We start from the raw sequence: 21,141 nt of genomic DNA, 5'->3' as shown, positions 1-21,141 counted from the left end.
GCACTGAGGGGAGCACTTAACAGGATGGGCACTGGGTATTATGCTATATGTTGGCAAGGTGAACTCCAATAAAAAATATACAAAAAATATAATATTTGGGATTAAAAATTATTATGCATGGAGCCTTCATGGAGCCTGCTTCTACCTCTGCCTGTGTCTTTGCCTCTCTCTCTGCGTCCTTTATGTATAAATAAATAAAATCTTTTTAAAAAATAATAAAGTATCACAGTATTAGAAACGGCTATTTGTTAACTTGCTTGGTGCAAATACAATTTCTGTCAGATAAGAAGAGAGTTTAAATAAAGACTCGAACAGAACTCAATGAAATCGAAAGCAGAAGAACTGTGGAACAGGTCAACAAAACCAGGAATTGGTTCTTTGAAAGAATTAATAAGTTACATAAACCATTAGCCAGCCTTATTAAAAAGAAGAGAGAAAAGACTCAAATTAATAAAATCATGAATGAGAAAGGAGAGATCACTACCAACACCAAGGAAATACAAACGATTTTAAAAACATATTATGAACAGCTATAAGCCAATAAATTAGGCAATCTAGAAGAAATGGACGCATTTCTGGAAAACCACCAACTACAAAAACTGGAGCTGGAAGAAATAGAAAACCGGAACAGTCCAATAACCAGGGAAGAAATTGAAGCAGTCATGAAAAACCTCCCAAGACACAAAAGTCCAGGGCCAGATGGGGAATTCTACCAAACGTTTAAAGAAGAAACCATACCTCTTCTACTAAAGCTGTTTGGAAAGATAGAAAGAGATGGAGTACTTCCAAAATTGTTCTAGGAGGCCAGCATCACCTTAATTCCAAAACCAGACAAAGACCCCACCAAAAAGGAGAATTATAGACCAATCTCCCTGATTGACGTGGATGCAAAAATTCTCAACAAGATACTAGCCAAGAGGATACAACAGAACATTAAGAAGATTATACACCATGACCAAGTAGGATTTATCCCCGGGATGCAAGGCTGGTTCAACACTTGTAAAACAATCAATGTGATTCATCATATCAGCAAGAGAAAAACAAGAACCATATGATCCTCTCAATAGATGCAGAGAAAGAATTTGACAAAATACAGCATCCTTTCTTGATCAAGTGTCTTCAGAGTGTAGGGAAAGAAGGAACATTCCTCAGCATCTTAAAAGCCATCTATGAAAAGCCCACAGCAAACATCATTCTCAATGGGGAAAGCACTAGGAGCCTTTCCCCTAGGATCAGGAACAAGACAGGGATGTCCACTCTCACCACTGCTATTTAACATAGTACTAGAAGTCCTAGCCTCAGCAATCAGAGAACAAAAAGAAATAAAAGGCATTCAAATTGGCAAAGAAGAAGTCAAACTCTCCCTCTTCGCCGAAGACAGGATATTCTACATAGAAAACCCAAAAGACTTCACCCCAAGATTGCTACAACTCACACAGCAATTTGGCAGTGTGGCAGGATACAAAATCAATGTCCAGAAGTCAGTAGCATTTCTATACACTAACAATGAGACTGAAGAAAGAGAAATTACAGTCAATTCCATTTACAATTGCACCCCAAATCATAAGATACCTAGGAATAAACCTAACTAAAGAGGTAAAGGATCTATACCCTAAAACCAATAGAACACTTCTGAAAGAAATTGAGGAAGAAACAAAGAGATAGAAAAATATTCCAAGCTCATGGATTGGAAGAATTAATATTGTGAAAATGTAAATGTTACCCAGGGCAATTTACACGTTTAATGCAATCTCTATCAAAATCCCATGGACTTTCTTCAGAGAACTTGAAAAAATCATTTTTTTTAAATAAGAAATTTATTTTTTATTGGTGTTCAATAGCCAACATACAGAATAACACCGAGTACTCATCCCGTCAAGTGAACCCCTCAGTGCCCGTCAGCCATTCACCCCCAGCCCCCCCTCCTCCCCTTCCACCACCCCTAGTCCATTTCCCAGAGTTACGGGTCTTCATGTTCTGTCTCCCATTCTGATATATCCTACCTATTTCTTCTCCCATCCCTTCTATTCCCTTTCACTATTATTTATATTCCCCAAATGAATGAGACCATATAATGTTTCTCCTTCTCCAATTGACTTATTTCACTCAGCATAATACCCTCCAGTTCCATCCACGTTGAAGCAAATGGTGGGTATTTGTCGTTTCTGATGGCTGGTAATACTCCATTGTATATATAATCCACATCTTCTTTATCCATTCATCTTTCGATGGACACCGAGGCTCCTTCCACAGTTTGGCTATTGTGGCCATTGCTGATAGAAACATCGGGGTGCAGGTGTCCCGGCATTTCATTGCATCTGAATCTTTGGGGTAAATCCCCAGCAGTGCGATTGCTGGGTCATAGGGCAGGTCTATTTTTAACACTTTGAGGAACCTCCACACAGTTTTCCAGAGTGGCTATACCAGTTCACATTCCCACCAACAGTGAAAGAGGGTTTCCTTTTCTCCACATCCTCTCCAACATTTGTGGTTTCCAGCCTTGTTAATTTTCCCCATTCTCACTGGTGTGAGGTGGTATCTCATTGTGGTTTTGATTTGTATTTCCCTGATGGCAAGTGATGCAGAGCATTTTCTCATGTGCATGTTGGCCATATCCATGTCTTCCTCTGTGAGCTTTCTCTTCATGTCTTTTGCCCATTTCATGATTGGATTGTTTGTTTCTTTGGTGTTGAGTTTAATAAGTTCTTTATGGAGCTTGTAAACTAGCCCTTTATCTGATATGTCATTTGCAAATATCTTCTCTCATTCTTTAGGTTGTCTTTTAGTTTTGTTGACTGTATCCTTTGCTGTGCAAAAGCTTCTTATCTTGATGAAGTCCCACTAGTTCATTTTTTGCTCTTGTTTCCTTTGCCTTCGTGCACGTATCTTGCAAAAAGTTACTGTGGCCGAGTTCAAAAAGGGTGTTGCCTGTGTTCTCCTCTAGGATTTTGATGGAATCTTGTCTCACATTTAGATCTTTCATCGATTTTGAGTTTATCTTTGTGAATGGTGATAGAAAGTGGTGTAGTTTCATTCTTCTGCATGTGGATGTCCAATTTTCCCAGCACCATTTATTGAAGAGACTGCTTTCTTCCAGTGGATAGTCTTTCCTTGTTTGTCAAATATTAGTTGACCATAAAGTGGAGGGTCCACTTCTGGATTCTCTATTCTGTTCCGTTGACCTAGGTGTCTGTTTTTATGCCAGTACCACACTGTCTTGAGGACCACAGCTTTGTAGTACAACCTGAAATCTGGCATTGTTTTGCCCCCAGCTATGGTTTTATTTTTTAAAATTACCCTGGCTATTCGGAGTCTTTTCTGATTCCACACAAATCTTAAAATAATTTGTTCTAACTCTCTGAAGAAAGTCCAGGGTATTTTGATAGGGATTGCATTAAACGTGTAAATTGCCCTGGGTAACATTGACATTTTCACAATATTAAGTCTTCCAATCCATGAGGATGGAATATTTTTCCATCTCTTTGTGTCTTCCTCAATCTCTTTCAGAAGTGTTGTATAGTTATTAGGGTATAGATCCTTTACCACTTTGGTTAGTTTTATTCCTATGTATCTTAGGCTTTTGGGTGCGATTGTAAATGGGATTGACTCCTTAATTTCTCTTTCTTCAGTCTCATTGTTAGTGTATAGAAATGCTACTGGCTTCTGGGCATTGTTTTTGTATCCTGCCACAGTGCCAAATTGCTGTATGAGTTCTATCAATCTTGGGGTGGAGGCTTTTGGGTTTTCTATGTAGAGTATCATGTCATCGGCGAAGAGGGAGAGTTTGACTTCTTCTTTGCCAATTTGAATGCCTTTTATTTCTTTTTGTTCTCTGATTGCTGAGGCTAGGACTTCTAGTACTATGTTAAATAGGAGTGGTGAGAGTGGACATCCCTGTCTTGTTCCTGATCTTAGGGGAAAGGCTCCTAGTGCTTCCCCATTGAGAATGATATTTGCTGTGGGTTTTTCGTAGATGGCTTTTAAGATGTTGAGGAATGTTTCGTCTATCCCTACACTGTGAAGTTTTTTGATCAGGAATGGATGCTGTATTTTGTCAAATGCTTTCTCTGCATCTATTGAGAGGATCATATGGTTCTTGGTTTTTCTCTTGCTGATAATGATCAATAACTTTGTTTGTTTTACGAGTGTTGAACCAGCCTTCCATCCTGGGGATAAATCCCACTGGGTAAAGGTGAATAATCTTCTTAATCTACATGTTGGATCCTATTGGCTAGTATCTTGTTGAGAGTTTTTGCATCTATGTTCATCAGGGATTGGTCTATAATTTCCTTTTTGGTGGGGTCTTTGTCTGGTTTCGGAATTAAGGTGATGCTGGCCTCATAGAACGAATTTGGAAGTACTCCATCTCTTTTTGTCTTTCCAAACAGCTTTAGTAGAATAGGTATGGCATCTTCTTTAAATGTAGAATTCCCCAGGGAAGCCATCTGACCCTGGACTTTTGTGTCTTGGGAGGTTTTTTGATGACAGCTTCAATTTCCTCTCCGGTTATTAGCCTGTTCAGATTTTATTTTCTTCTTGTTCCAGTTTTGGCAATTTGTGCCTTTCCAGAAATGTGACCATTTCTTATAGATTGCCTAATTTATTGGCGTATAGCTGTTCATCATATGTTTTTAAAGTCGTTTGTATTTCCTTGGTGTTGGTAGTGATCTCTCCTTTCTCATTCATGGTTTTATTAATTTGAGTCTTCTCTCTCTTCTTTTTAATAAGGCTGGCTAATGGTTTATGTATCTTATTAATTCTTTCAAAGAACCAATTCCTGGTTTTGTTGATCTCTTCCACATTACTTCTGGTCTCAATTTTGTTGAGTTCTTCTCGAATCTTTATTAACTCTCTTCTTCTGCTGGGTGTAGGATCTATTTGCTGTTTTTTCTCTAGCTCCTTTAGGTGTAAGGTTAGATTTTGAATTTGAGTTCTTTCCAGTTTTTGGGTGGATGCTTGTATTGTGATGTATTTCCCCCTCAGGACTGCTTTTGCTGCATCCCAAAAATTTTGAACGGTTGTATCTTCATTCTCATTAGTTTCCATGAATCTTTTTAATTCTTTCTTAATTTCCTGGTTGACTCTTTCATCTTTTAGCAAGATGGTCCTTAACCTCAATGTGTTTGAATTCCTTTCAAACTTCTTGTTGTGATTTAGTTTTATTTTCAAGGCATTATGGTCTGAGAATATGCAGGGGATGATCCCAATCTTTTGGTGTTGGTTAAGAGCTCATTTGTGCTCCAGTATGTGGTCTATTCTGGAGAAAGTTCCATGTGCACCTGAGAGGAATGTGTATTCAGTTGAGTTTGGATGTAAAGTTCTGTAGTTATCTGTGAAATCCATCTGGTCCAGTGTATCAATTTAAGCTCTCTTTTTTTGGATATTTTGTGTTTAGAAGACCTATCAAGTGTAGAAAGCACTAGATTGAAGTCACCAAGTATAAGTGTGTTATTATCTAAGTATATCTAAATTTGATCATTAATTGATTGATATATTTGGCAGCTCCCACATTCGGGGAATATATATTGAGGATTCTTAAGTCCTCTTGTTGGATAGATCCTTTACGTATGATATAGTGTCCCTCTTCATCTCTCACTACTGTCTCCGGATAAATTTTAGTTTATCTGATATAAGGATGGCTACCCCTGCTTTCTTTTGAGGACCATTTCAATGATACACGGTTCTCCAACCTTTTATTTTCAGGCTGTAGCTGTCCTTATGTCTAAAATGAGTCACTTGTAGACAGCAAATAGAGGGTCCTGCTCTTTTATCCAGTCTGACACCCTGCGCCTTTTGATGGGGTCATTAAGCCCGTTCACCTTCAGAGTTACTATTGAAAGATATGAGTTTAGTGTCATCATGATACCTATTTAGTCCCTGTTTTTGTGGATTGTTCCACTGGACTTCTTCTTAAAGGGGAATTTTGAGAGTCCCCTTAAAATTTCTTGAAGAGGTGGTTTGGAGGTCACATATTCCTTCAGTTCCTGCCTGTCTTGGAAGCTCTTTATCTCTCCTTCCATTCTGAATGAGAGCCTTTCTGGATAAAGTATTCTTGGTTCCATGTTTTTCTCATTTAGGACCCTGAATATATCCTGCCAGCCCTTTCTGGCCTGCCAGGTCTCTGTGGAGATGTCTGCTGTTACCCTAATACTTCTCCCCATAAAAGTCAGGGATTTCTTGTCTCTTGCTGCTTTAAGGATCTTCTCTTTATCTTTGGAATTTGCAACCTTAACTATTAAATGTCGAGTTGTTGAGCGGTTTTTATTGATTTTATGGGAAGATCTCTCTATTTCCTGGGTATGAATGCTTGTTTCCCTTACCAGATTAGGAAAGTTTTCAGCTATGATTTGTTCAAATACCTATTCGGGCCCTCTGGCCCTTTCGGCGCCCTTGGGAACCCCAATTAAACATAGATTTTTCTTCCTCAGGCTGTCATTTTTTCCCCTTAATCTATCCTCATGGTCTTTTAATTGTTTGTCTCTTTTTTCCTCAGTTTCCCTCTTTGCCATCAAAATGTCTTCTATGTCACTCACTCGTTCTTCCACCTTGTTAACCCTCATCGTTAGGACTTCTAGTTTGGATTGCATCTCATTCAATTGATTTTTATTTCTGCCTGATTAGATCTAAATTCTGTAGTCATAAAGTCTATTGAGTCCTTTATGCTTTTTTCTAGAACCACCAGTAGCTTTATAATAGTGTTTCTGAATTGGCTCTTTGACATTGAATTGTAATCCAAATTTTATAACTCTGTGGGAGTGGGGACTGTTTCTGATTCTTTCTTTTGAGGTGAGGTTTTCCTTCTAGTCATTTTGCTCAGTGCAGAGTGGCCAAAAACAAGTTGTATTGGGAAAAGGAGAAAAAGAGAGATGAGAAAGAAGGAAAGAATAGAAGAAAAGAAAAAAGGAAGAAAAAAGGAAAAAAGGGAAGAAAAAGAGAAAAAAAAGAAAGGAAAAAAAGGGGGTGGGGGAAGCAAACCGACATCAAAAATCAAAAACAAAAAGGAAACAGGGATCCCTGGGTGGCGCAGCGGTTTGGCGCCTGCCTTTGGCCCAGGGCGCGATCCTGGAGACCCGGGATCGAATCCCACATCAGGCTCCCGGTGCATGGAGCCTGCTTCTCCCTCCGCCTGTGTCTCTGCCTCTCTCTCTCTCTCTGTGACTATCATAAATAAATAAATAAAAAAAAAATAAAAAAGGAAACAAAAAAAAAAGTAAGTAGAGTATCCTCTGATTCTGTATACTGTAAGTCCCTTGACTTCCCCTTGAACTTTCCAGTGCTGCTTGGTCAATAATTTGTTTTTCCCCTGTCCGTCTAGCGGGTCTTCTCGGGGAGTGGCCTGTTGTGCTGATTTTCAGGCGTTAGCACTTGGGGGCGCTGTTCAGCCCCCTGCCTGGTACAGGGATCAGTGGAGGTTGTTTACCCTGTGAGGTCCAGGAGGAACAGCAACAGTGGCGCCGGCCAGCTCTGGAGCCCTGGATTCAGCTCCTGCAGTACCTTCAGCTCTCAGTCTGCAAGGGCCTGGATGCTCCAGAGGCCGGGTTGCTGATCTGCTCAGCTTGGAGCAGGAGCGTACTTGCTGTCCTGGGCCCTCCTGGCCTCTCCCTGTCCTGAGGGGAGGCCAGATCCTGGGCTGTGTTCCCGGCGCCCTGTGCCCTCGGGCCTGCGCTGTTGGGTTCGTGCTCCCGGCCGGGCAGCCCCCTCTCCGGGGAGCCTCCAACTGAGCCCCTCTGAGCTGCTCCTGGTTCCAGCCGTGTGGGCGCTGCAGCCCTTTAGGGAGCTCGGAGCACTCTCTCCAGGGCGCAGGTGTCTGTTAGTGTCCCAGGGAGCCTGAGGGCATCCCTGCCCCTCCTGGGGTCCTGCTCTAACTCCCTGCGAGTGCCTTTCCACCCAGGAAGATTGGTGAAGCTCCTGCTTCTCCAGGAGGGTGCTTTCCTGGCCTTTCCCTGGCCTTAGCCTGGCTCCTCGCAGGGCCCCTCCCCCTTGGATGCCATTTGTTTCTTTATTTCTTTTTTCCCGTCTTCCTACCTTGATAGAAGCGTGAACTCTTCCCACTGTAGCATTCCAGCTGTTCTCTCTTTAAATCTCAGGCTGAATTTGTAGATTTTCAGGATGATTTGAAGGTTATGTAAGTAATTTGGTGGGGACAGGGGACTTGGGGACCCTACTCTTCCACCATCTTGCCCCTCCCTCCCCCTGGAACAAATCATCTTAAAATTTGTGTGGAATCAGAAAAGACTCCGAATAGCCAGGGGAATATTTTTTTTTAATTAATTTTTATTGGTGTTCAATTTACCAACATACAGAAAAACACCCAGTGCTCATCCCGTCAAGTGTCCACCTCAGTGCCCGTCACCCATTCCCCTCCAACGCCCGCCCTCCTCCCCTTCCACCACCCCTAGTTCGTTTCCCCGAGTTAGGAGTCTTTATGTTCTGTCTCCCTTCCTGATATTTCCCAACATTTCTTTTCCCTTCCTTTATATTCCCTTTCACTATTATTCATAGCCAGGGGAATATTAAAAAAGAAAACCATAGCTGGGGGCATCACAATGCCAGATTTCAGGTTGTACTACAAAGCTGTGGTCATCAAGACAGTGTGGTACTGGCACAAAAACAGACACATAGATCAATGGAACAGAATAGAGAATCCGGAAGCCAGAAGTGGACCCTCAACTTTATGTTCAACTAATATTCGACAAAGCAGGAAAGACTATCCACTGGAAAAAAAGACAGTCTCTTCAATAAATGTTGCTGGGAAAATTGGACATCTACATGCAGAAGAATGAAACTGGACCATTCTCTTACACCATACACAAAGATAAACTCAAAATGGATGAGAGATCTAAATGTGACACAAGAGTCCATCAAAATCCTAGAGGAGAACACAGGCAACACCCTTTTTGAATTCAGCCACAGTAACTTCTTGCAAGATACGTCCACGAAGGCAAAAGAAACAAAAACAAAAATGAACTATTGGGACTTCATCAAGATAAGAAGCTTTTGCACAGCAAAGGATACAGTCAACAAAACTAAAAGACAACCTACAGAATGGGAGAAGATATTTGCAAATGACCTATCAGATAAAGGGCTAGTATCCATGATCTATAAAGAACTTATTAAACTCAACACCAAAGAAACAAACAATCCAATCATGAAATGGGCAAAAGACATGAACAGAAATTTCACCAAATAAGACATACATGTGGCCAACAAGCATATGAGAAAGTGCTCTGCATCACTGGCTTTTAGGGACTACAAATTAAAACCACAATGAGATACCACCTTACACTAGTCAAAATGGTGAAAATTAACAAGACAGGAAACCACAAATGTTGGAGAATATTTGGAGAAAGGGGAACCCTCTTGCGCTGTTGGTGGGAATATGAACTGGTGCAGCCACTCTGGAAAACTGTGTGGAGGTTCCTCAAAGAGTTAAAAATTGAAAGATGAATGGTTAAAGAAGATGTGGTCTATGTATACAATGAAATATTACTCAGCCTTTAGAAACGACAAATACCCACCCTTTGCTTCAACATCGATGGACCTGGAGGGCATTATGCTGAGTGAAATAAGTCAATCTTTCTGATTGAATGAACATTATATGGTCTCATTCATTTGGGGAATATAAAAATCAGTGAAAGGGAGTAAAGGGAAAGGATAGAAAATGAGTGAAAATGTTAGTGAGTGTCACAAAACACTAGAGACACCTAACTCTGGGAAATGAACAAGGGGTTAGTAGTAGGGGAGGTGGGTGACTGGGCGATGAGCACTGAGGGGGGCACTTGGCGGTGTGAGCACTGGGTGTTATGCTATATTTTGGCAAATTGAACTCCAATAAAGAAAATTTAAAAAAATTTAAAAAATTAGAGAACACAATAAATTAAGATAAATAAAACGAGTCTCTTTGATGCAGCATATAGATTGGTCTTTTTTAAAATCCATTTGCACCCTGTGTCTTTTGATTGGAGCATTTTTTCCCCATTCATATTCAGCATAAATTTTGACATATGTATTTATTGCCATTTAATTACTTGTCTTGTCATTGTTTCTGGAGATTTTTTCCATTCCTTTCTTTTCTTTGTCACTTTTGTTCTTTCCTTTCCATTCAAAGAATCTCCTCTAATATTTGTTGTAGTGCTGGTTTAGTGTTCAAGAACTATTTAGTGTTCATTTTTCTGTAAAACTCTTTATCTTTCCTATTCTGGATGCAGGCCTTGTGAATAGAGTATTCTTGGATGCAGTTTTTTTCCTATTTAGCATGTTGAATATATCATGCCGCTGCCTTCTGGCTAGCCAAATGTCTGTGGAAAGATCTGCAGCTAGTTTTTTGGGTCTTCCCTCGTAAGTTAGGGTTTTCTTTTGTCTTGTAGGTTTCTTTTAGGATTTTTCTTTATTGCTATATTTTGCAAATTTAAGTACAATATGTCTTTTTTGTTAACCAGCTTTTTTTATGGGTATTCTCTGTGCCTCCTGTATTTGTATGTCTATTTCCTTCTCCAAATTAGGGATGTTTGCAGCTATTATTTCCTCAAGTAAATTTTCTGCTGTTTTTCTCTCTCTTTTTGGACTATTATAATATGAACATTATTACATTTGATGGAGCCACTGAATTCCCTTAGTTCTCACGTGGCATGATTTTTCTTTCTGTCTTTTGTTCATCTTTATTATTTTACATTATTTTATCTTCGATACCACTTAATCATCCTTGGCTTCTTCCATCCCTGTGGTCATTACATCCAGTTGGTTTTGTATCTTGGTTAAAGAAATTTTTATTTTTAGCCTGACTAACTTCTATGTCTTTCATCTCTGCAGTAAGGGAATACCTGGTGTACTCTATGTTTTCTCAAGCCCTGTGAGTATCATTATGTTTGTGGCTTTAACATATGGATCAGGCATGTTACTTATATCTGTTTCAATTAAATCTCTGGGTGTGACCTTTTTGTTCTTTCCTTGGGAATACATTTCTCCATTTGGCATTTTGTCTTCTCTGTGTTAGAAAAACCTGTTACGTTTTCTGCTCCTGAGAGTAATGGCTTTATGAAGAAGAGGTCATATAGTGTCCAGAGCCTGGTGCTTCAGGGAATGCATCTGGTATGTGTGCTGTGTGCACCCTGCTGTTAGATTTTGGCTGCTCTATCCTTCAGACCAGTTTCGGCAGAGGCTTTCCTTGCCTAAAGTGGGCAGTTTTTGGACCTTGGCCAGAGTGTGGCAAGTTTTAACTAGGTGTGCTCTAGTCTTATTTTTAAATGAGACCTAATGCTACTTTGATTAGAAATGAAGACTTGCAGATCTCTCAGTTCAGGAAATGTGATGTGGATAGGGATTTCTGCTAGTATTCTAGGAAAGAGCCCACTGTGCTTGGACTAAGGCTAACCTGGCCATGAAAGGCAGTACTAGCATAACAAAAGGGTGTGGAACCTGGTGTATGCCATTTAGGCAGCCAGTATGGATTCTGTGGTGATAAAATTGTTTCCAATTTTGTGTTTATGCTGAGGGATGGGGGAGGGGCATTGCACCAGCTAGCTCCTTGTCCCTGGAGGGGATATCCAAGCTTGCTGTTCTCAGAAAAGCACTCCAAGAAGAGCAAAAAACCTCTCCCCTGTGTGTCCCAGGCATTTATTAGATTGCTGTTTTCATGCTGTCTCTTTCCCAGCTGTCTGCCTGTCTTCTTTCCAGGAATAGCACAGTGCCCTCCAAGCTCTATCCTAGCCAAGCCTGCTGACTTAAAACTCCAGCCTTTAAGAGCATGGTATGGGTGGGGACTTGTTCTGACCTTCTGGGGGGAGGGTCTTGCCATGCTGGGACTAGTGGAAGTTTTACTGAGAATGGAAGTTGTTCCAGAGTGCAGTGTCATGAGGTTTGGAACTAGCAGGATATGCAGTCAGTGTTGGGCCTGAGCTGCCCTCTGTAGGTAGCCCTGGATGTATGTTGAGTGGGGGGTGGGGGAGGGAAATAGTGTCTCCTTTGTCCCCAGAGGCTTCTCAATGAAAGCTACTTTAAAAAGTGAAAAAAAAAAACTCTCCCCGTGTGTGTCCCAGCCATTCCTCAGATTGTGCGGTCTGCTTCTGGGTTGTTTGCCTGCCTTCTCTCCAGGAATAGGGTGGCATCCTTAGGGCTCTATCACAGCTAAGCCCACTGGCCTTTAAAACTCCAGTCTTGGGCAGCCCCCGTGGCACAGCGGTTTAGCACCGCCTGCAGCCCAGGGTGTGATCCTGGAGACCCTGGATTGAGTCCCACGTCAAGCTCTCTGTATGATGCCTGCTTCTCCCTCTGCCTGTGTCTCTGCCTCTCTCTCTCTCTCTCTCTCTGTCTCTATGAATAAGTAAATAAATAATCTTAAAAAAAATAAAACTCCAGTCTTTAAGTTCCACTGATTGCAAGAACTCATGAAAATCAACCTATCTCATCTTCGCAGGCAATGGATTTGGAAAAGTGTTCTCTTTGCGTGTTCCCCTGTGTGCTCCTCTTTCTCACCCTCTTCCATGACCATGGCTCCCTCCTTGGTGTAGCACCTGCAATCCATTTCTCTCCTAAGCCATGTCTCTGAACTTCCCACTTTCCTTGATGTGGCCTCTTCTCTCCTCCTAGTTGTGGAGTTTGTTCTGTCAGTCCTCATGTTGGTTTCTTGGATATTCAGAATGATTTCATGGTTATCTAGTTCTGTTTGAGGGAAGAGTGGAGTGTAGGATCCTCCTACTACGCTGCCATGTTAGCTCCTCCTTTCAGCAGATTGGCCTTTAAGAGATGATTGGGTCATGAGGGTATAGCACTCATGAATAGAATTAGTGCTGTCATAAAAGAGATCCCACAAAACTACCTAGAACCTTCCACCATATGAGGACACAACAAGTAGATACTGGCTATGAACCTGGAAAAGGGTTCATGCCAAGACACAACCATGTTGCTGCCTTGGTTTGGATTTTCCTGACTATAGACTTGTAAGAAATACATGTCTATTGTTTATAAGCTACCTAGTCTTTGGTATTTTTTAAAGTTGTCCAAACAGGACTATGACATCACTCTTTAACTACCTTACTTAAAATTATGAAGCTCCCTACTTCCATTATTTCCTGACTCCCTGTCAGATTTATTATTATTTTTCCTTCTTGGCCCTTATTACTATCTGACACGCTATGTATTTTATTCAATTTAAGTATTACCTGTCTCCCAGACTAGAATATAAGCTCCATGAAAGCATGGGGTTTTCTATATTTTGTTAACTGTTGTCCATGCCTAGAACAGTGCTTGAAACATAGTGGGCACTAAGTAAATATTCAAATGAATACAAGAATATGTTCTCTAATATCACTTACTACATTATATTATAATTTACTTGTTCACAGTAAGCACATAGAAGGCACTCAATAAACATTTGATAAATGAATGAAATACAAAAGTCTTTTATAAATTATAAAGCTCTCAGTGCTACATTATTATGAAATGGCTGCCATATTCCCCTTTAGGCCACAGAATGAAGCTGCTTGCTGTATTCCTAAGAACTGCCTCTACCCTTTCCACAAGAGACAGCACTTTATTCTTATCCCCAATTCCCACCCCCAGCCACTTCCAAATCAGTTAAAGCCTCTGCTATAACTGGCACTTTAAACCCAAAGTTTTCAGACTAGACTGTCAACCACATAAGAGCTCAGCTTATGACCCCCACATCTAAGTACAGGTTTCCTCTGCTATTTGAACATATAGCATTACTATGAAACCTTTCATAAGCCAAATGACATAAAACATAGAATAAAATACCATTAATTTATACAGAAAATATCCTGAGCATTCCTAGGCCCCCAAAATAATCTCTCTTAGACTTTTCTGATACCCTAGGACACATCTTGCTAAAAGATGAACAAAATAAATCAAGATGAAGCACAGACACAGTTCAAAGTTATGGTATCTTGATATGGAGATGCTAAATGTAGTTTCCAGGGAAAGAGCTTGGTGGTGCCACTTTTGCAGCACAGGCTGCATCTTATATCTATAATGGCTCACTGCAAAACAAATGGTGAACACTACTTTTGTTTTTCATCTTTTTTTGGTAAAAGTGACACTCCTGTTTGGATTTCTTCTGGTTAGTTAAAACAGGTACTAATGTAGGTCTTTCACAAAAGTGAGTGGCATAACAGGAACTTTTGAAAAGCAGGGACTGTCTGTACTTGCCTGAAGACAGAGGACTCTAAATCCCCACATCCATTCCTATGGCTAATATGATATCTAAAGCATTTTATACTTTCCAAGTCACTTTATGCACTTTTTTTCATTTGATATCCACACCAATCCTACAAATATAAACATCTCTATTTTCTAGGTAAAGAACCAGAGGCGCATAGAGGTAAGGGATTATCCAAAGATCATATACCTAATACCTAGCCCATGGCTGGAATTCAGATTCTTAGAATTCAAGGCTTTTCATTTCATTGTAAATGGCTTTATAAACAATCCAACAAGAAAATAAATGAACATATGAATAAATGAATATAATACATGTACAACTCTTTATTGGCAGAGAATATGCACAATTCATGTAGTAATGAGGAAGGACAACACCCAAATGGAGTTTTCCACTCAATTCCTATACCATTACTTGTATCTACCATTCATTTGGCATGGAGCTCATCCTACACAAGTAATGTAATGATGAAATAATGCCTCAAAGTGAGAGCTAAAATTTTCCCAAAATGAACTGCTTCACTGCCTAGTGGCAAGGGTACTGGAGAGTGGAGAAAAGGAGGGACAAAGAGGAATCATCAACAACGTCCCCTCATTCTCCACTTATTTAAACTATAGGTAACTATAGAAGGGGCTTGGCTGGAAAATCATTCCTTTATCTATTCTTTTGTTATATCTGTCATTCATTTAATTACCCAGCAGGTTGTGTATTCATTGAGAAATTCAAAGTGCAAAAGCCTGCTAGTGGAGTTTACAGCCAAATAGTCATCTTTAGGGGAACTTACTGGCAAATAAGGGAGAGAAGATATGTACATGCAAGTAAGAACTGAAAAATTTAAAAAGATTTTATTCATTCATTCATAACAGATAAAGAGAGAGGGGGGCAGAGACATAGGCAGAGGAAAGAAGCCAGTTCCAGCAGAGAACCCGATGTGGGACTCGATCCTGGGACACCAGGATCACGCCCTGGGCCGAAGGCAGGTGCTAAACCACTTAGTCATCCAGGGATCCCCAAGAACTAAAATTTGAAAGAGTTAAGTGTCCTGGGAAGGTGCAAGGGACAAGGTGGAAGATTTCAAGGCATTAAGAAATACCTCCAAATCTGGGGAATAAGTAAAATATCTTTATAGGAATGGCCTGGTGGCTGGCCCTAAAAATGAGTAGGTTATGAACTTGAGATTGTTAGGCAATGAGATGTGGAGGGCATGTTGTAGTAGTTTCTGAAAACACCATGGGGAAAATTGTGAAGCATGTCCTGAAAACTTTGAGTTGTTCACTGTGGCTGGACTGTGGGGTACAAGAGAGGAAAAATGGCACCAAGGCAGCAAAATAAATGTTAAGGGTAGCTTCTGATTTCCACTGGGAGCACCCAAAAGACAAGGAAGGGGCACAAAGGTTGGATAGAAAAAGGAGATGAGTCCTTACAACAAGGTTCAAGTTTCCTTGTTCTAACCTTGAGCACCCCCCCCCCCCATAATGGTCTCCCTTAATGCCTTTTGGAAATAGGACAGCTAGAATGAGTTTCTGTCCATATTCAGTTCAAGCTTATTTATGCAAGGCAGATTCGGTCTCTAAGGAAAGACTTTACCACAGCAAAAGGCTTCGGCTATGGTCTTGTCTAGAAGTAAAGTGCATTTCTCTGGTTGGAAAGGACAGGATCCTTGCTTGGTGGCTAACTACCTGCACTCTCTTTCCCTTCCCAGCTTACCACCCTGGGCCTCAGTCAGCCACAGACTTAATTAAGTTTCTTTTTCAATGGGGCAACTGGGTACCTTAGCATGTCCTCTAATGAAGGATTTGCCTGGGCCTCTCTACCTGGAAAAACCATTTTTCCTCAGTGGCTCTATTTCCTGAACATACCTCTTTGCTTGGAAAATCCAGGATGCAAAGAGTGATATAGAAGGCTCAAATATCTTAAGAATTCACCTTCCTCACCCTTTATCTCACTTTTCCTTTCTGCAATATAAATCATGCCACATTGAGGTTCTATAAATCACTTACATTTGATTTTTTCCCTTGGTTTATTGCCTTGCCAATATATGAAGCTCTTTTCTTAACGTCAGCCAGTATGAAAAACCCCTAGGGGGTTTTGTTAACTAGATGCTCAATGTAAGTCAGCAGTATGATGTGGCTGCCAAAAAAGTTAAGGCAATTTCATTAGAAAGAGAAGACCCAGCCTCAGGAGGATGATGAAGGCTTTTGCTCTGCTTTGCTGTTTCACCCTGGGAGTGAGCTTCTGCTGCCTTACCATTCTGCTTCAGGATGCTGCAGATGGAGAGGGAAAGGGCCATTGTCCTGAGAGGCTGCAATCTCATTGGCCTCTTCATAGTTCCCTAACAGACCTGGCACATTCCTTCTTCAGGGATTTTATTTTTTTTAAGATTTTTAAAAATTTATTTATTCATGAGAGACACACAGAGAGAGACAGAAACATAGGCAGAAGGAGAAGTAGGCTCCCTGCAGGGAGCCTGATATGGCACTGATCCCAGGACCCTGGGATCATGACCTGAGCCAAAAGCAGATGCTTAACACCTGAGCCACCCAGTTTCCCCTTTTCAGGGCTTTTAAGGGGTTCTTCTCTGCCTGAAACAACTTCCTCCAGCTCTTAACATGGCTCACTCCACTTCATTAGGCCTCTGCATGGATATCTTCTCTCCAGAGAGGCTGCCTCTGACCTCCTTGCTTAAAACCGTTTCTTCCATCATTCTCTCCCTTTATACTGCTTTGTTTGTCTTTATAACATTTATCATCTCCTGATACATATTTCTGTTCCTTCCATTACAATATAAGCTCCACAAACATAAATTTTTTTTGTGTATTTTGGCTATTGATATATCTAAAACAGTGCCTGACACATAATGGGAGCTCAATGCATATTTGAATAAACAAAGTTTTTCATAGCATTTACTTTATGGTACTATAATTAATCTTTTCGTTTATCTTGTGCCCACTAGAATCTTATCTAAGAAACCTCTTTTTCCTCTTTTTATTGACATTTAATTACCTAGGCAGTGCCTGGCATGGGGTATGTTGGATAAAATGGATGGGTATAAAATGCAATGAAATGCCGGGATACCTGCACCCCGATGTTTGTAGCAGCAATTGTCCACAATAGCCAAACTGTGGAAGGAACCTCAGTGTCCATTGAAAGATGAATGGATAAAGAAGATGTGGTTTATGTATACAATGGAATATTACTCAGCCATTAGAAATGACAAATACCCACCATTTGCTTCAACATGGATGGAACTGGAGAGTATTATGCTGAGTGAAGTAAGTAAATTGGAGAAGGACAAACATTATATGTTCTCATTCATTTGGGGAATATAAATAATAGTGAAAGGGAATATAAGGGAAGGGAGAAGAAATGTGTGGGAAATATCAGAAAGGAGACAGAACATGGAAGACTCCTAACTCTGGGAAACGAACTAGGGGTGGTGGAATGGGAGGAGGGCGGGGGTTGGGAGTGAATGGGTGATGGGCACTGAGGGGGGCACTTGACGGGATGAGCACTGGGTGTTATTCTGTATGTTGGCAAATTGAGCACCAATAAAAAATAAATTTATTATTAAAAAAATAAATGGATGGGTATACTACCAGGGATGTTTCAGAGGGGTTTCAAACATTTGATGGGGTTGGCCTAAACCCACTCTGACCAATTCAATGGCCACTAGATACATGTGACTATGGAGCACCTAAAATGAAGCTTTTCTGAATTGAGGTGTTTTGCAAATATAAAATATACACCAGATTTTGAAGCCTTGGCATAAAAATACGTAAAATATCTCATCAGCAATATTTTCATTGAATATATGTTTAAATACTAATATTTTGATGGGTTTAATAAAATATATTCCTAAAATTACACTCACCTGTCTTCTTTTTAACATGGCTACTGGAAAATTGTATTTATTTTTATTTTTTAAAAAAGATTTTATTTATTTATTCATGAAAGACAGAGAGAGAGAGAGAGAGAGAGAGAGAGAGAGAGAGAGAGAGAGGCAGAGACACAGGCAGAGGGAGAAGCAGGCTCCACACAGGGAGCCCGACGTGGGACTAGATCCTGGGTCTCCAGGATCATGCCCTGGGCTGAAGGCGGTGCTAAACCACTGAGCCACCGGGGATGCCCGGAAAATTTTAAATTATATATGTGACTAGCATATTTGCATTGAATAGCACTGCTCTAGAGATTTTGACAACCTCCATGTTTAAACCCTGAACTTTATAAGCTTGTAAGGGTATATATTGTGGGTGTTGTAGAGGTAGGTCCTTGTAATGAACACAGAAGAGGGTTCTTCATAATCCCTGATCCTGGGGTACTTGTGACAGCAGGATTAAATAAGAACTGGATCAAATAAGCACTATGGTTTATTACTCAACCTCATCTTTTTCATTCCTGCCTTATCTCACCCCAGATTCCTCAGAGCTGCTAACAACAAGCCAGATTGAATGGTTAGCATTTTTTACCTCGTTTCACCTTCATCCATACCCATCCTGACAGTGAGAACAATAAACAGATAAATGGTCCAAAGGTGAGCTACAAATTCCAAAAGGAAAATTTAGCCACAAGCACCTTGGATCATCTACACATAGTAGAATCTCCACTTTGGAAAGTCTCTCTCTTCCGGATAAGTAATTTTCACCATATAACCAAATCCCCTGTCAGAGCTCAGTGCTGGGTTATCCCAGGAGGTAAGTAGTGAAGTAGATGACACATCATCTGCCCTTTGATGAGTTTATAATAAAGTTGGGATATAAAACCTACGTGTGTGGAAATTTAAACAAGAACATAAAACAGTCATCCAAGACATTTTCAGCAGAGTGTGATTAAGGGCCAAATAAATGACCCAGATAGTTAATGTTTTAAGAATTCAAATCAAGGGGATCCCTGGGTGGCGCAGCAGTTTGGCGCCTGCCTTTGGCCCAGGGCGCGATCCTGGAGACACGGGATCGAATCCCACGTTGGGCTCCCGGTGCATGGAGCCTGCTTCTCCCTCTGCCTGTGTCCCTGCCTCTCTCTCTCTCTCTGTGACTATCATAAATAAATAAAAAATTAAAAAAATTTAAATCAGTATCAACCCCAAGGGTCAAGGAAGGTAGAGAAAGCTTCCTCAAGGAGGGAGTACTTGAGCTGGACACTGGAGGATCTGTGTGACATTACAAGATCCTAGATTTTCAGAGTTTAAGGGGCCCACAGAGACATAGTATGCTCTTCATTATATAGATAAGAAACTGAGACTTAGAGAGAGAAAAAGATCTCATAGGAAGTAAGGAAAAAGTTGGGATTAGAACCAAAATTTCCTAGTTCCCAATCTATTTCTCTTTCCTCTGGGTGCTGAGGAAGGATGATGTTCTAGGTGTAAAAAAGGCCTAGAAGCCCTAACACTTTAACACAATGCCTCAATCTGCCCCCCTCTCAACCAACACATACATATACACACACACACACGCACAGATACACACCAACTCCAAACATGATATGGGATCTCTCTTTTTTCCACAAGACCAGATTAACTTAGCAGGAAATACAGATAACACTGAATTCAAATGCCAGGTCAAACACCAATTCCTTTTTATTTGGTTAGAAATGGGCCATGTGTTGATGAATGGCCTCTTTGATGTATCCTGCCATCTCAAAAGCCTTAAGGTTGAGAGGACCTCCTTCTGTTCCTTTTTGTCCCATCACCACAAGGTATACAGATTCAATCTGAACTACAGTAACTGCCTGGCTGCCCCGACTCTGGCCTTTGGTGCGGAGGTCCATGGTATTGTTGCCCTCAGTGTAAAGGTTGTCCCGAATCAATAAGCATTTGGTCCCTGCAAGGGTGATTCCTTGAAGAAACAACTTCTCTCTCCCCTCTCTCGCCAGCAAGATTTGAATTTCTTCCTGGGTCAACTGGAGCAAGTTGCCTTCAGGGTAAGAAGCTAACAACCATGGTGGGGAATTGGTGATAATCGCTGCATCACAGCACATCCCAGTCTGTAGGAAGAGGGTGATGCAGTCTTGCCAGACCTCTTCGCTGATATCCCCTATGCACTGCATGGTTCAAATAAGTGGTCTCTAAAAGAAAAAATAAAGTGCTTTCTAGTAATTTGGTCTGCAAAATAAGTTTGTTAGCAGTTGGCTTAGGATGACTGATAAGCTGAGACTGAAATAACCTAAAAATACAGTCTGTTTCTGATGGCCTCTCCCCAGCAGCAAAGTAGAGCAGGTCTTGGTGACTTGTATGAAGATATGGTCCAGCTGCCCTCTACTGTGATTTATCAAGCTACCTCTTGAACAGGAGTGAGGTCACAAAGGCTTTGTGACTTTATAATAGTCATCATCCACCACATCATGGGTGACCTTTGGCAGCAGCTTTCTGTACCTCTAGCTGTTGAAACAGACAATGGGGCAAAGCACACCTACTTCTCTAGGACACCATACACAGAACACCAACTCCCAACAGTGGAAAAGCCCTCAAAGTAGAACACAAATAGTTGGAGGTTTGCTTACAAAATAGGACAGATTTGCTGCAGCCACTAGCATGTCAGATGTTGGCTAATCCTGCTGAGGTCTGAACTCTAGGTACAAAGTTGAAAATCCCACAAACTCACCAGTTTACAGCTCCTTTTGGGAAAACCACAATAGCCTCCTCGTGGTTTCCCTGCCTCCATATTTTTTCCTTCCAGTTTATCTTCTGGCCCACACCAGCTGTGAGTTTAGACTTATTTATTCCTATCTAGCCATTCAGTATTCATTATGTGTCAAGTATTTTTTTAAGCACTGTAATACAGTAGTGAACAGAGAAACCTCATGGAATTGACATCATAATGGGGGAGACAAAGAATAAATAGATGATAATAGCATCCTTTTTACTGAAGATATTTTGAGTCTAATACTTTACTTTCCTATATTTCTTCTCTTATCTCTAGGCTTTCTTTACTCTAGTGGGGATCCAAATTGACTTCTGACTCCTCTTCAACCTT

General features: G+C 40.8%; 1 protein-coding gene across 1 annotated transcript; it reads right to left on the bottom strand.

Moving 5' to 3' along the window:
- Positions 1–19,753: 19,753 nt before the first annotated feature.
- Positions 19,754–20,215, bottom strand: LOC121482531 (profilin-1-like). Its single transcript, XM_041740418.1, has one exon. It carries the CDS (start codon positions 20,213–20,215, stop codon positions 19,754–19,756), a length of 462 nt encoding a protein of 153 aa, XP_041596352.1.
- Positions 20,216–21,141: the final 926 nt, after the last annotated feature.

Source organism: Vulpes lagopus, chromosome X (assembly GCF_018345385.1).
Source record: "Vulpes lagopus strain Blue_001 chromosome X, ASM1834538v1, whole genome shotgun sequence".
Taxonomy (NCBI): Eukaryota; Metazoa; Chordata; class Mammalia; order Carnivora; family Canidae; genus Vulpes; species Vulpes lagopus.
This window is presented reverse-complemented; position numbering and strand designations above follow the sequence as displayed.